Source organism: Anoplophora glabripennis, unplaced genomic scaffold (assembly GCF_000390285.2).
Source record: "Anoplophora glabripennis isolate ALB-LARVAE unplaced genomic scaffold, Agla_2.0 scaffold1148, whole genome shotgun sequence".
Classification (NCBI taxonomy): Eukaryota; Metazoa; Arthropoda; class Insecta; order Coleoptera; family Cerambycidae; genus Anoplophora; species Anoplophora glabripennis.
The window spans coordinates 19,437-37,130 of NW_019417226.1; the positions used below are offsets into that span (position 1 = coordinate 19,437).

The 17,694-nt window shown below is 29.5% G+C and overlaps 1 protein-coding gene across 1 annotated transcript in view; it reads left to right on the forward strand.

Annotated features, from left to right (window-relative positions):
- The first annotated feature begins 10,635 nt into the window (after positions 1-10,635).
- The window catches only part of LOC108914545 (tachykinin-like peptides receptor 99D), a 72,595-nt gene continuing 65,536 nt past the window's right edge, over positions 10,636-17,694 (forward strand). Inside the window, exons 1-3 of the mRNA XM_018720375.1 lie at positions 10,636-10,738; positions 12,260-12,410; positions 13,696-13,851. Of these exons, the coding sequence (XP_018575891.1) occupies positions 12,296-12,410; positions 13,696-13,851 (271 nt within the window). The 5' untranslated portion in view covers positions 10,636-10,738; positions 12,260-12,295. The remainder of the gene's footprint in view (positions 10,739-12,259; positions 12,411-13,695; positions 13,852-17,694) is intronic.

Consider the following 17,694-nt stretch of genomic DNA (forward strand, 5'->3'; position numbering starts at 1 on the left):
CATAAATAAAAAAGATTTGATTACATAAAATGCTTAAATTTGTATTTTTTTTTTTTTTTCCAATAAGGGGTGGTTTTCACCCCTTAAGAACAAAAAGCACATCTAGCGCATATATAAGTTTTGAAGTGGAGGGTAAGATGAGCCTAATTCTAAATTTTGAGAAAAATCGATGCAGTTATAAAAAAATCGGAGGTATTACTATATTTTCAGCTACAATAACTGGGCTAAAATGAACATGGCACAAGGGAAGTCCCATCACTTTCAACCGAGGTATTTGTCGATTAATAGCTTGACCTACTTTTTTCTAACACTCTATATAAGTCATATGAATATTTACAGAAAAATTATTGTAATATATCTTTTTTACAGACTTGAACAAAATAATTAGGTATTTGCAAAGAAACACTCCAAGGTCAAATCATTATATGAGCTTTAATCTCGAATATCCATCTAGAATTACCTCTTGATTTTTTTAGTATAACCATGATTAATGGATTCCTACATCTATATTTCTTAATATACACACAGTTTAAAGTGCAAACGGTGTTATATCAAGTTGATACTTAATTAAGGTAATATAAGGCGTACATCACGTATCAGTTAATAGCTTAAGCTGACGTGATAGACCACACCTCTAGAAAGTCATTATCTCCCCGCTTTATGGCAATAAATGTCGTAAAATAATTTCCTATTGAGATGGTTTTCAACGAATTGCCCTGCAGTTGAACGCAGCTATTTTTAGGAATATCTAAAATTCACTATTTTATAAAAATGTATCCCTTATGTTATTTTCACAAAATATTACGATTTTTCCACAAAATCGAATGATGAGTAGAATATACTAAGTTACAGTAACAATAATTATTTCAAATCGTATCTTTTCTGTTTTTAAACTATTTATAGATAAGAAAGTGATAATACAGAACCCTGTTGTTAATATGGCACCCCTCGATTTGTTAAATTGAAAATAAAGAATTAAAAACTATTTAGTTCTTAACTGTGACTGTATAGAATAGAGAATGTTTAACTAAAAATTGTTTAATATGCAGTCACAATCAAAAATCGATCTTTCAATATAAAATTTATTATAAATAAATATAAATATACGGTAAATATACGTAATACGTATACTTATCTTTTCTCCTGCTGCAAAAATGTGTACATAGATGGATATTTATTTGTCGCCACTTTAAAGTTAATAAACTGATGTAAAAATGGTAAAACGGTATGATGAAGATCTTCAGCAACTAAAGGAACACTGATAATATAAACGTATAAAATTGGTTTTTCTCAAATAATTAAATTCTACAAGAGACTGAAATCGTAAAATTCTACAAATTTTGCTTAATTTAAATATTTTTCTATATTCTTTAATAGCCAAAATGTTTAAAACACATTATTTTTCTAAATATACTTAACTTTAGTTGATCTGTATAACCATTGTATAAGTAAATTTACTTATTCAATGGTATAACTAAGAAACGTCATTGTACAATAAGTATTAAAACAAGTCAGAAAATGACCAACCAATGTGTAATAATTAATAAATTAGTTAAACCCAAATTAATATCTCGCTGAATATGGGATTAGTGGCCCTTTCATATATGAAAGGGATTTAATTAAACTAGAGCAAATTGAAACGATTAAGCCAACACTGCTGGAAATTTAATATCTAATTCGAATATAATTTATATTACCAATGGGGTTTTATATTCAAACTGTAATTTTTCAGTAATTAAAAAAACATATACACTATACGATATACATTTTTGTCTTTATGTAAATACTTAAAATATGACGAAATAAACAGAAAAAAATCAAAGACAACATTAATTAAACAAAATTTAGGTACAAATACTTCTAGACATAGACTCTCACTTTACCATTCACATTTTATAGGATGACAAGCTCCAGAAACTATATAAATATTCGATTAACCTAATTAGCTTGATTATAGGTATATTAATTTGGAAAGCCATTTTCTCCATTTTTCATACATAATTTGCCGATATGGGTCACTCTCTCATTAAGAGATGATGAAATTTATAAGTAGAAAATATTAAGAAAAGAAAAGAAATTACACAAACGGCCGTTCTAAAACATGGCTTTTCTAGAAAATTTAAACCCATTTTATTCAGTAACTATGTTTTTTACCAACGTGTAACTAATTTTCATAAAACAATTCATTTTCTCAAAATATCTACCAACACAAAAATTTTAGCAACCTCTACGTTTTGGGTAATAAACAAGCATATATTCTTCTGCTTCCCCAAAAACTTGCCTATACTAAATTTCTTCAAATAAGTGATTGATTATGCTGCATAAGGCCCTTATGCAGCATAAGTGTACTAAGGTAATGTGATCCATAATACATTGATTGATTTTCACGTAAGGAATCTATCCTTGACCGTATTATCCATTACCTTTTGGACACCAGGCATATTACCCTTAAGTAAAAATATAGACAATATTTATCTAATAATTAGTTATATTTCAGTTAGGGCAGGTATACCTATACTAACATAATGTGCGTCACATTGAATAAAATACATACTATCTTTTTATAAGAGGATGTAGTTGATGTATTAATATGTTATAAAACTTTAGGTAGCTGCTTAAAAATAAATTATTTTATGTTTTTACAACAAGAATATTGGATATTTCTAGTACTACTTTCCTTGCAATACTCTTATTGAATTTACTATTATAGCTTAAATTAATTNTAATTTTAATCCTATTATTTTCTATTTCACATTTAGCTATTGTCTGCAGTAGTAATTAGTTCTTTAATTAGTAAGTGTAACTCTAAATTTAAATAGTCTTAGTTTATGTCATAAATTATTTATTAAATGATCGGATCCTTCATAACTGCAATTTATTTGAAAAACACCAGTTTTGTTTGGGCCCTTTTAAGGGCATATAACTTCCTAAGGGTGTGTTTTAGGGCACATGTTAATAGGAACTTTTTGGCTTATTTTAATGAGTTATAAACGCAGCAGAAGTTTGGAACCCTATTTTAGAAACACCCTGTATAAAATTGATTAGGTTTACTTGGAGTACCTACTCAGTCGGTAAATATACGTAATGAGTATACTTATCTTTTATCCTGCTGCAAAAATGTGTACATAGATGGATATTTATTTGTCGCCACTTTAAAGTTAATAAACTGGAGCTGAAATTGGGTAAATATAAATTTAAATTTGCTCGAGTTAAACTTTCACAAGAAGACCATTCATTCGTCATTTAGTCAGTAAAAGTCGGATGCGCATTGGTTAAATGCCAGCACCGATGTGCATTTCACAAAAAAAAATTTCTTTTCTATCCCGATTGTATTGTAGATCCCACCACTCTAACAAATTGGTTTTGTTATAGTAATGAAGAAGTTCCAATTTTCCCTACACTAAATAAACGTTTGGAAAAAATGTGCAAGGTTAAGTGTGTAATGTAACTGTCGTAATACCCAGAGCCAAAATTCACCCTTCTTTTGAATTCATGGCGCAGTTCCCGCCAAAATAATTGGAACCCAACCCCGCAAGGCGCAGTTTCCGGTAATATAATAGGAGCCCACATGACATAGCTCAAACTCGCGACAATATAATTAATAGGTACCTATCTTAGTCTCGGCTTCAAAATCAAAAAACATTTTTTCTCGAAAAAACAGTGATCCAAGAACAAATTGATATAGCCAAATAATTATTATTAAGGAGTCTAATAAGAGGAAAGCCTGCTGAAGTATTAGGGACTAGTAAATCAATTTTAAATAAAAGGTTAAAATTAAATAATGTCTCCATTTTCTTGGAAAATATAGTTCTCATGGAATTTTTGCCCCATAGTAAAACACAGACTTACACCATATTACCATGTACAGACATTAATAATGTATGTGCTTTAAGTACTTTAAAGATAAAATTTCTTTCTGATTCGATATTTCAAACTCTCAAACTTTATTTTATTAGGAAATTATAATTTTTCATCACAATACCCCTGCCCCAAAGCATCCAAACTTACTACAATTTTATTTACTTTAATTATTCTTTCAAATAAATTTACATTTATCTATTATATAACATTAATCATATTTTTGTTCAACACTAATTACTTTCTAAGATTTTAATCAAATTTCTTAATAAAGTTTTTTGAAAAAAAAAATCAGATAACATACCTAATTCTATGATGTAATCTAATTAATGTAAAAGTAATATACTAATTAGAAATATTATCTTAATATTAATTATTTATTTATTTATTTATAGAATTTACTTGTCCATCACCAATTACCGGACACTATAGTTTTTCCAGTCATGTACGAGTATAAAAACGCCTGGCAATAAAATTTAATGAGTTTCATAGATGTCCCTAAAAAAGCTTTGTGCTAAAGATAAAAAATTATAATAATTTGTATATAATGTGCAGAAAATTTCTATTATATGTTCATTTGACCAACAACATATTTTAATTATTTTTGTCCTCAAACAATTTTATTATATTGATAGTAAATTTCGTTTTGTTCCGTTTCAAAAGGTCTCCAAAGTGCCATGTTGTAATAATATATTAGTATACAAAATATTCCTCTTATTTCTCCCTTTCGCAATTGTAATATGAATATATAATAGTAGTAAGTAATAGTAATAAATTAAAATTACCTGAATTACACCAAATTCCCCATAGCTGCACTGCACTAATAGGCGATTTGTTGGCAACTGAATTTATGGTCAGGTTGCCCAGTTGCGGTTGTGTTTGTGCCGCGTTACACATTATTATCATGAAAGTCGTGATCTTGTCTTATCACAAATTCCAATATCTTCAGATTTGAAAAGTCTAAATAGTGGATGTGAGAAAATCAATTTACTGAACTCCTAAATCCGGATAACATGTTTGAGCAAATCTCACAGTTGAATTGAATGACAACCATTTTGCGCGTAAATGAGGCAACTTTGTATTTAGATGTATTTAAACTTAAATGGTTTAAATCGCCCACCATTCTACTACCACTATTTAACTGACCCCGAAGATGAATGCGATCATCAATAGGTTGTTTGCATATATTAATTTATGGGCACTAAGGTAAAAATGGAACATAGAAGAGAGGAGGGCTTAGATTAGAACCTTGAGGTCTCCAGGAGTAATAAGATAAGAACTAGATCAATGTAAATGTAAAAACAAGAGCGGTATGATGAAGATCTTCAGCAACTAAAGGAACACTGATAATATAAAGGTATAAAATTGGTTTTTCTCAAATAATTAAATTTTACAAGAAACTTGAAATCGTAAAATTCTACAAATTTTGCTTAATTTAAATATTTTTCTATATTCTTTAATAGTCAAAATGTTTAAAACACATTATTTTACTAAATATACTTAACTTTAGTTGATCTGTATAACTATGAAACGTCATTGTACGATAAGTATTAAAACAAGATGAGAAAATGACCAACCAATGTGTAATAATTAATAAATTAGTTAAACCCAAATTAATATCTCGCTGAATATGGGATTAGTGTCCTTTTCATATATGAAAGGGATTTAATTAAACTAGAGCAAATTGAAACGATTAAGCCAACACTGCTGGAAATTTAATATCTAATTCGAATATAATTTATATTACCAATGGGGTTTTACATTCAAACTGTAATTTTTCAGTAATTAAAAAACATATACACTATACGATATACATTTTTGTCTTTATGTAAATACTTAAAATATGACGAAATAAACAGAAAAAAATCAAAGACGACAACATTAATTAAACAAAATTTAGGTACAAATACTTCTAGACATAGACTCTCACTTTACCATTCACATTTTATAGGATGACAAGCTCCAGAAACTATATAAATATTCGATTAACCTAATTAGCTTGATTATAGGTATATTAATTTGGAAAGCCATTTTCTCCATTTTTCATACATAATTTGCCGATATGGGTCACTCTCTCATTAAGAGATGATGAAATTTATAAGTAGAAAATATTAAGAAAAGAAAAGAAATTACACAAACGGCCGTTCTAAAACATGGCTTTTCTAGAAAATTTAAACCCATTTTATTCAGTAACTATGTTTTTTACCAACGTGTAACTAATTTTCATAAAACAATTCATTTTCTCAAAATATCTACCAACACAAAAATTTTAGCAACCTCTACGTTTTGGGTAATAAACAAGCATATATTCTTCTGCTTCCCCAAAAACTTGCCTATACTAAATTTCTTCAAATAAGTGATTGATTATGCTGCATAAGGCCCTTATGCAGCATAAGTGTACTAAGGTAATGTGATCCATAATACATTGATTGATTTTCACGTAAGGAATCTATCCTTGACCGTATTATCCATTACCTTTTGGACACCAGGCATATTACCCTTAAGTAAAAATATAGACAATATTTATCTAATAATTAGTTATATTTCAGTTAGGGCAGGTATACCTATACTAACATAATGTGCGTCACATTGAATAAAATACATACTATCTTTTTATAAGAGGATGTAGTTGATGTATTAATATGTTATAAAACTTTAGGTAGCTGCTTAAAAATAAATTATTTTATGTTTTTACAACAAGAATATTGGATATTTCTAGTACTACTTTCCTTGCAATACTCTTATTGAATTTACTATTATAGCTTAAATTAATTTTAAACATCGTATTATAAAACAATACATGATAGGTATGTCTAAATATAATTAATACAAAAACATGTGTAATATTTTAAATTTGTTAAATGATACAAAGAAAAATGCTCTATTGTTGCTGCTCTATTATCACTAGAGATCGGAAATGTTAGGGCGGCTACAATGTGGTGCAGAGTTGGCTGTAGGGCGGGTTCTCTTATGTGTAATTTTATTCAACTGTTGTCTTCTTATAGCTGCACTCTTTACATTATAAGAATCTGCTGGGTGCCCCGTTACTTGATACAAAAAAGTCGAGTACAAATAGATGAGGTCAAATTAATATCAATTCTTCATATAAATTTTTTTCATACGGGCCTTCGTTAACAAGTTACGGGCCCTCAAAGGTGAAAATTAAAAAGTTATTTTTATTTACAATCTCTAGACGATTAACTTCAGCATGATGCAAAATTGGGGGACGATAACACATTCGTACAGCTTGTTTTTGATGTTGTAAGTGAAACTTCATTATGCCCAGAACGATAGGGACGGACTATGGCCAATCAGTAACGACCCAAAATTTTTGCATGGGTGACGATCGCAATCTGCCTGTATCAAAAATAAGTTCCCTGAAGAATTTGCCAACGATAATACTCTCTTGGTTCAAGTCGGTGAAATTAACAGTTTAGGAAATATTTGTGATTCTATGACACTGTGCACATCGAGCGGCGTCTCCACCGTTTATTGTTTTTAATTGGACAAAATTACTATGGTAGAACCGTACATATTTTAAAAATAATAGCCTAGAAAATCTTACTGTCTGCTAATGTAATGTTCACTAACAAAATTTGACAAACACACTTTACACATAACACAAAATAGAAAAACAAAACAAGAATAAGTTAAAGTAAGAGACTGTAAATAAAAAAAAACTTTTTAATTTTCACTTTTGAGGTCCCATAACTTATTAACGAGGGTTCATATGAAAAAAATGTATATGAAGAACTGATATTATTTTGACCTCATCTATTTGTACTCGACTTTTTTGTATCAAGTACTGAGACACGCCGTATATATATTGCTTTATAATTAAAAATATTATATAATTATTCTTGTTTCTTAGTAAAATTATACATGACGTAAATACAAGTACATGTATAACTGGAACTTAATAAAGTTTTGTCGCAAAATTCCTGAAACACGTAAATTCTTATATTCAAAGGGGCATATTACAAAGAGGTTTGTTTATTTTTTTAATTCCACTCCGTATATTGATAGAGAATTTAAATTGTATGGGATGTTAATTATACTTTGTAAATTTACATTTAGAGCTAATAATTACAGGAAAATTATACAATTATTTACTAAATGTAACTTTAATAATTATTGTTAATTTTACATGAATCCATGTGGTGTCAAAGTAGCCAGTGTTTTAACGTGTAATTTATATAAAATTTTTATGAATGTAATTACACTTCTTTCAAACAATATAGTAAATATACCTTCATAATATTGCATTAAGAGTATTTGGAAAAATTATAAGTAGCAATTTACTTCCATCTAAGGAATTCCAGATTGTATTATCACTGAATTAAATGTCTAAACTTTGTATAGTCAAATTTTCCACAATTGAAACGATTTACGGAAAAAAAGACCCATTTTTCACCGTTATCGCTGCTACGTTCCTTTTTATTCGTTCCATTTGGAAGTTTTATTGGATATATTATATTTATACGTTTTGTAAACTGAAATAATTAGGTTGACACCGAGATTGTTAACCCTTATAATCGTATTTCAAAGGCCCCTGACAGACTATTTATAATACCTATACTCGTATATCGGAACATGTAGATCCTTTTAAATTTACTTTTATATTTAGAAACAACCTCTTTGACAGTGTATAAATAATTTTGTTTATTGTTGATTATTTGCAAGGGATTAATTAGGAGAGTGTATAAATTTTATATACGGGGTGATTCAGTTTGGTATTCGCGGCCTTGTATCTCTTTTATTTTAATAAATAGCTATAACAAACCCTATATATTTTTATATCGCCGCTCAAACTCTATCAATTGACATTATTAGATCGTCTCCATGGTAACATATGTCAAAATTGCTATAGTCAACTGTTTTTGTTCAAATGACACACTACATATTTTTTATCAATTCTGGAAGATATTTTTTTTCTGCGTTCAACTATGTAAGGAAGTCTATACTTTCATTAGAAATATTGCTAGAAAAACAGCAAAAAACATGCAGCCTACTTTTCGTAGCTTTATTCTGAAAAATGATAGCCAGCCATAGAAAACAAGTTACTATGTTTTTTAAAGTAACATATTTTATTTTTAATACAATAATAAAATAATAATTTACTATTGCAAGAACAAGTAGGAAAGAAGAATGTCCGTAACTCAATTATGAAATAATTTCGAATAATTTAACTATTTTAAGAATATAACAATTTAAAACAATGCTTATTTCAGATGTTCAAAATGCCTCCATTTGCTTCCAAACACATAATAGTTCTGTTTATCACTCCCTCTCTACAAACACATTCTACTATTTCTTCATTTAATCTCTGACATTCTACTCTTATTCTGTTTTTAAGGTAAATATCATTTAGGTAAGTCCAAAGAAAGTAATTTATAGGGGTCAGACCCGGAGATCTAGCAGGCTACTTAACATCTTATTCGAATGCTCTTCATCTCTTGCCCTTCTGAGTTTAAAAATTCTTCTTTTCTTTTGAAAACTTCCATCTGCCGCCAAATTCCTGGCTAACTTTTCGAAAATTTTTTCTGATGGAAGTTGTCTCTGCGGAAAACGATGTTGGTATAAATGCCTGGCAGCTTTAGCGTTCTTTCAGCACTCTCCATAAATTAAAATCATATCTAGTTTTTCTTGGTTACTATAAGTATTCATGTTATAGTAATAATAATTAGTTATAGATAGATTAGGTAGATACAAAATGTCAATTATTTTGAAAAACCGTTATTTAGAAACGTCAAAATTCAGTTGTTTCCGCAGCTGGTTATCATTTTTCAGAATAAAGCTACTGAAAGTAGGGTTCATCTTTTTTACTGTTTTTCTAGCAATATTTCTAATGAAACTATAGACTTCTTTATATAGCTGAATGCAAAAAAAAATATCTTCCAGAATTGATAAAAAAATATATAGTGTGCCATTTGAACAAAAACAGTTGACTATAGCAATTTTAACATATGTTACCATGGAGACGATCTAACAATGTCATTTGGTAGAGTTTGAGCGGCGATTTAAAAATATATAGGGTTTGTTATAGCTATTTGATAAAATAAAAGATACGAGGCCGCGAATATCAAACTGAATCACCCGGTATATCACAATGAGAAATAAAATTTTTTTAAATAATTATACTTGCGAATTAATGAGCATGTAAAATACGACGGTGTACGGTGTTTTATAGCGTAAGCAGTTAAATATTCTACAATTTAAAACATTTTTTAATCTTAAATACCTTCTATGTACCTGCTTATATGTATGTATTATATAATGTTATATTAATAAAAATCATTTTAATATTTGTCACTGAAAAATGTCAAATTTGGCAACACTGTCAAAGATGTATAAATTTAAATGGATAATTTCATTTGCTCGTGTATAATCCAGACATATTGAATATCAGTTTACAATTGGAAATAAACGCTACCATGAGTTACTTCAATTGCCCAAATATCATTGTTATCATGGTAACGACTTAGAAGTTATAATTGGAATTTGTTTTTCAAACTTCTTTCTTTGAAGGCGAACAACTCCACAACGAAGCCCGATGGGAAAAATTTTTTATGAAGTGCAACATCTATTTTGAACTCCCCTGTATGTCCCTTCATTTTTAACATGACCTTTCCGGACACCTTGTATATTTAACTAGTAAACTTAACAGCTGTATCACATTTAAGGTTTACCCTGCATATGCACACTAAAAATGAAAAACGTGTGATATAATTTCGATGCATGCATTTCACTGATGAGATATTCTTGTTTCAGATTTATATTAAAGCACAAGACTCATCTCAAAGTAGCAATGACTTTCTATGTTAAGATGAACATTACAATATGGAATAACTTTATTACATAAGGACGCGAAACGCAAACAGTAAGTAGAAATAAGAATAGGTAGACACTTTTTAGATATCAAAACAAATTGATAATGTAAGCACTGTGTAGTATGCTATAAACAAATTATTACAAAAGCCTTTCTACTGATATAATTTTAAGAACTTTTGAAAACTTGGGATTATGTTAATCCGATCAGTAGGAACTGGTTTTGTCGTTCGACGAACTTAATTAAGTATGTTAACAGATTCCATAACCACACAAAAAAAAAGAGATTTTGTTTATTTTTTTTTATGCTGAATCCGAATCCGCAGCCCCAAAATTCGATCTACCAGTTGATTTTTTAGGAAAACGGTAGAACATATACTTTGAGAATGTTAGTGCAAAAACGAATGTATTGTATTTTATTTATTTATTACCAAATACATGGTTGATAGCAATATAGGTTGATAGACAATATACCAAAAATAAATAATATAACTTTTTCGCACATTTTTCTATTCAATATTTTTGTCTAAATTTTGTCACCCATTATGACGGATTGAAAAATACCATAGAAATTGGTATTTACCACCCAAAGAAATGCGTTATGAATATTTAAAATATTGAGTTATTTGAGTAAAAATAGGCAAATGTCTAAAAATGAGAAACAAAGAATATAAATTAGATGTGCAGTGTGATAACTCTTTCAAATACTCTTACGAATCCCAGCAGGGAAATGAGTTTGATTTTAGAGCTAAAAATATAAAGATCATTCAATAGGAAACTGTCTCAACTACGCCCCTATAATTATAGGGGTTTAGTTGGTCATTCCTGCAAAAGCCGGCAAACTGCAAATAGAATTTATATTCTTTGATTCTCATTTTTAGACATATGTCTATTTTTACTCAAATGACTCAAATTTTTAAACATTCATAACGCATTTGTTTGGGTGGAAGATACCAATTTCTATGGTACTTTTCAATCCACTGTAATGGGTCCGCCATTTTGGATTTAAGAATTTTTTTCAGGAATTTTCGAATTCGGCCTTCAGATTCGTAATCAGCGACCCAAATACCCGCGGTTTTAAATGGGTATGTAAAGTATATTATATTTTTTTGGTATGTTGTCTATCAACCTATATTTGTATATTTGGTAAGATAAAATATAAGGCTATGGTTTTTCATTTTTTTTGTAACATTCATTATTTGATCTTAGTCGTAGAATTATCCCCCTCGTAGGGGTAGATGTGGATTTATTTCCTCCTAATGCTCAAAATATTTTAAAATCCTTTCTCAGACTATTTAGAAATTGTTGCATTTTATTACCTTATAATCTCTATTTCATTCCATTTAGGGGATTTTTTATCGGTTTTACTAAAAAATGTCGTGATAAATCAGTATTTATGTATTCATGTTTCTGATACAGAACTTTTTTTAGAATAGCCATTGCGTATGTACTAGATCAACTACTTTAATCTAATTAAACATAAAGTTACGCTTTGAAAAACCTTCTCGTTCATTTTAAGAAAAATTGTTTCAATTTTTGTCATCCATAGAATTATCATGTATTACATTTTCAGTTCTAACGGCGCAGAAACTTGAGACAGTGTTTAAATATGAATATTTCACGAGATATAGAATATTTCACCAATCCCTACTTAGAGTCTACTTCCCTGGATTATTTATCTCCGGATTATAATTCTACAGACGTGGTAAACTTCACGTACTATGGTAAGTGGATAAATAATTCAAATAAATTGAAATCAAGATTAATTGTCACAGTTCCCTTACAAAAATACATAAATAGTGTGTCGTCCACACATAAGGATGCTAATTTTGTAAATATCTATTAATTAGAAATTAATATTCAAAAAGAGTATTCTTAAATTACATACATTGTAATTATTTATGCAAAACATTTTTTCTTTTGTTTTAAAGCTCCTACAGGGCTTTTAATTTCAAAGTAACTGAGCAAAGACAATCTTTTTTCCTTTGATGTTATTTCCATTGCAAATTGTCTTTGGCATCCAATGTAGGAGCTTTTTAAAGGGTAGATAACACCTTTAAGAACATTGCATCTGACAAAGACTTAGAAGTTGAAAAAGTATGAAAAAGGCATTTGTCAGATAATTTTGTGGTTCAAAATTTAATTTTATTTAGATAAGCAAAAATATTTTAGTTTATAATAAGTATATGGTTATCGAAATATATTTATATTTTTTAATTTCTTTGGCAGCTCAGAAAAAAAAAATACGGCATGTTTTAAAATGGACACGTACTGTAGCGACTGTGGGCAACATGACATTTATAAAAGTTTTGTCGGTACAATCCATGAATTTTGGCTAATTTTTTAATCAGTTATTTGAATAAATTTATTTTTGTTATAAATATATAGGCCAGCAGAATCTTGCAGTCATATTTTCAAAATTCTAGAACTTTTTTTTGTGCCCCGATGACAAGATTCATGGTAAGGTGACTTTTCTAAATGGATAAAAGTTTTTTCCAATATCGCCCTGGGTTTTTTAAATTCTTACAAAAATCTATTGCTATTCAGTAGGACATACTGTATACCAAAATAAATGTATCCTCACAAGTGGTTAAAAATATACCTATAAACTTGTAAATTCGCGATTTTTAACCCAGTATTCTCTTAAGGGGTAACGCCGCTCTAGAATTTTGAAAAAATCGATTATTATTTCGGTAATGAGGCTCTCTGATATATACTTTTACATATTTTCGGTAAAAAAAAAACCGCTCCATTTTTTATTTAAAAATTTATATGGATACCGTTGGAAATACCTCAATCATTATAAGGAGTATAGTAGTAATGAATTACTGTGATTATTATTCCTAATTCTATCTGTATCTCAAGATTCCTAGAACAAAACGTTTCCCATAAATAATTTTGTCGATGAAAGTTTCTAAATTCGTGCGATAATTAATGTGTTTATATTGTAAACGTTATGGAAAAACAATTTTTTTTTTCTAATCCCGTTTGATTTATGTTCCGACGTAGAAGAAATAAATCAGTTCATCCTGCCAATATGGAGACAAGTCCTTTGGAGCATCCTTTATGCTGGCATGGTAATTGTGGCAACGGGAGGAAATCTAATCGTTATATGGATAATATTGGCACATAAAAGAATGAGAACAGTTACCAACTATTTTCTGTGTAAGTACAAGTATAAATATTAAGTAATATAACATAAAGCAAAATATTTACTTAAAATGTTAAAGTGTTACCACTTGTTGCATTTAAGTCGAGTTGGTAATATCTCTTTAAAAATATGTATTAAATTTCATTGTCAACTTATAAATTAGTTCCTTTTATTACTTTGAGAAGAATCATTAAGTGATTCCTAAAATTTAAAATAATTCAACAACTAAATCCTGGAAATGGAAAATAAATAGTGAAATTTTTGTACAATTTTATGGAGCTTATTTCATATACAATTTTTCCAACCGAGCTCTTCATAAAAATGTTCAGCTTCTTTCAGATAGGGGTAAAAGTAAGATTTTTCAACTTTTCTGAAACTCAGACAACGACTAGTAGTATCGGGTCTTCTAATAAAAAATTTCATTTTAAATTGTGCACCATTTCTTACTTGTGACAGATGGAGCTTCCATATTTGGTAACCATTAATTATAATATATGCGATTAATAAATATGGATCGATATTCTTTTGAGCAATGCTTAGAAGTACCTAATAAAAGTTCACTACAAGTATGGTAAAAATTTCTCGGAGACGGTTGGAAAAATCCGTTTCAGGTTCCAAGAAATGCACTTCCTCGACAACAATAATTGTGCATTTGAACATACAGAGCAAATTACTGATATTAAGAACCCAATTCGTACCCGGTGAGTCAGGTCAATCGAATACATTGCTATTTGTCTGCAAGTGTTACGGAAAACTTTAGTTTGTCTATTCCAAACCAGTATGCACCGCATTTGTCACAAGATCCATGCCAAGTCCAACTAACGAAACATTTGAAGCCGACGGACGTAGCGCAACGTCGCGTCGCACAGTGGGGATTTCGCGGAAAAAAGTGATAAATTCAATATATTATTAATGCAATATGCAATGATATTTTTAAATTTCGAAATAACTTTTACAATTAAATCAAAAAGAGTTACTTTGATCTGACTACTAGTTTTTTTTTTAACCGTTTCAAACTCATTACTTGTATGTTTTATTGAACTGACTGAAATTTAACCTAAGAATTTCAAGACGAATATTATTTTATGGCTTGAGCTGACATTTTTATTTTTGTTTTTTATTTAAAATAGGATATTTCAATAAGCTAAAATTGAAAAAATAAACACTGCAGAAACTTTTATTTTCTGTTTAAAAATATTTTTATGATCATAGAATAAAAAAGCCCTATTTCTCCAAACACATTAGTTGCATTTATAACGGAACGCTACATAGGGAATTAGCTTCGTTCGAGTTCGTAAATTCGGAAGGGTGGGGAGTGCTGGGTACTGCAACCTGACACGCATTTTCATACATAATATTTTTGGTTTCTAATACATACCTATAGAGTAATAGATATTGGTATTAAGTGTTGATTCCTGCATATAACTCAATTTTTTTAGTTTTGATACTTGTACCCCTTTGCTTTTCACCTCCAAATATATATATTTTTTTAATCTGAATTATTTTACTACTACTATATAAATAAAATTACAGCAGTCATTAAATTACTATATTTAAAAAAAACTTTTTTCCTCACTTCCATACAAAAATCCCCAGTATGCGTCGTACGTTCACTGAGGGAATGTTTGAAATGCAAGATTTTGACGCTGATTTTTCAAGAAAAGCTTTTTTACTAAAGGGGACAATTTTCATTCACGTCAATAAGAGAAATTTCATATCTGAGACTCCCAAAACCCAAGAGTGATTGTCAAGCAACCTCTTCATCCACAACGAGTTATTGTTTGGTATGGTTTCTGCAGTCGTGCTATTATAGGGCTATATTTCTTCGAAAACGAAGCCGGTATTAGCGCTACAATCGATGGATGGAAATATGCTGATTGACTTTTTGGGCGAACAACTGAAGAACTGAATATGAAAGACGTTTATTTTCAGCAGAATAAGGCTACGTGCCATACAAGCTGTGAAACGATAGCCTTTTTGCGTGATCAGTGTCCTGGACGTGTCATTTCGCATCACGGAGAATTCTATTGGCCGCTCAGATCATGACATTGCTGAATTTATTTCTGTGGGGTTACACGTGCGCTAAAAGTTTAGAACAATTGAAGTACTTAATAACAATGTCCGACCTGTAATTAGCGAAATAGGTCCGGAATAATGTGAAAAAGTTATGAAAAATTTCAATTAAAATTGACATCAGAAGCATCGCAGAGGCAGCCATTTGGAAGATATTACCTCCAGTCTTCAACCGCATGGTCTGTACTTTGTGTTGGAATAAAAACATCACTATTAAAAAGAAAATTTTCTTATACATTTAAAATTTTAATGGAAGAACCGTTATTTATAAGTGGAACTATATTAATAAAGTTTTTCTTTATTAGTTTTATTTACTTTTTGTATTACAGTTTTCGATTTTTGCGTTAGAAAAGTATCCCTTTCTGAGTAAACAGTGCAAAGTAAACAATGTACCTATCTTAACTATAAAACTAAGTCCTATATTCAATTTAAGAGTCTCACATAAAAGTTATACGATGCAAAGCCACTTTTGCATTGTTGTATAGAGCACAATAAAAGTAAACATAAAAGCTTCATATATTTTCTATGAAGTAATTGGTAGAGTCTATGTGACAATTTAACATGAAGTGTAACAAAATTACCTGATACTTAAATATCACTTCGTTATATACCTACAAATGTTTTTTAAGATTCCAAAATTATATTTGTTATGATTATCTAATAACATTTTTTTTTATTAATTTTGAAATCAGTTTCTCAAACTGAAAGACAAAGATTAAGTAATTTTAAAATAAAATTTCTCATCTTTGTTACAAGCAAAAAAGAAATAGATACCCATACAGGTTGATTTGTCAAAGAAAAAACAAAATGTTTAGATATAAGTAGGTAAACATTGTTCTTTAAAAATGTCAGTGCAATTAATTTTAAAGAATTTAACTTTCACTAGTCATTTTTTCTTAAAAAGAATAATGTGCAATGACGCGTATATGAGCAATCAAGTAATTTTTTATATTTGTCAAATTTAATATTCTACATACTGTGAAAACATTTTTATCTGCTCCCACTATAGTAAATAGACTATTAATACATTGTTTCTGGCAAGTGGATTTTACCGTAGAAGTGGAAGTTGCTATTGACAACGGGAGGTAAGTGAGGTAACTTACCTCCTTAGGGAAGAAAACGATTTCGAGTTATAAATGAATGAACAAATATAACGAATATTTATAGTAATTGTACAGTTATTACTTTTAATGGCATTTATAAAATCTGGATAATTATTCCCCTCGCGTTTACTAATTGTCACAATTTTCTTAAAATGATTTGACCACTCCATTTCAGTCACCGGAGGCTCAATCTGACTGATCCATTAAAACAGCATGATGTGACGTACTACTAAAATCTGGAGTTGAAGTGCCATTGTAAAGAATAGTGTTGGCTATTTCATTTTTGTTACTTAAACTGTTACATAACTTTCTGCAATTGTGGCTGATTTCCACCCACCATGTCTCTTGATTGCTAATACTCCAATCAACTCCTGTATTAGCCAGTAACGTTGCCGATGTTCTTCGGTATGAATGGCCTGTATATGTTTCAGGATGTTCTAGTTTCAAAAACTGTGCAATCTTATTAGGAATCATAGAAAGGATATTCTTGCCGACTGGTTGGTTGTAACATGTAGCTGCTTCATAGCGCATAAAAAGCATGATATTTCAGTTTTAGTTTCCAATCTAATCTTGATATATTTCTTGAGAATTTCTAGGTGAGAAACAGAACCCAGACGAGAAGTAATTGTAAACGTACGTGACATACCATTTTTAGAATCTGGAATTGTAACCTACAATAAT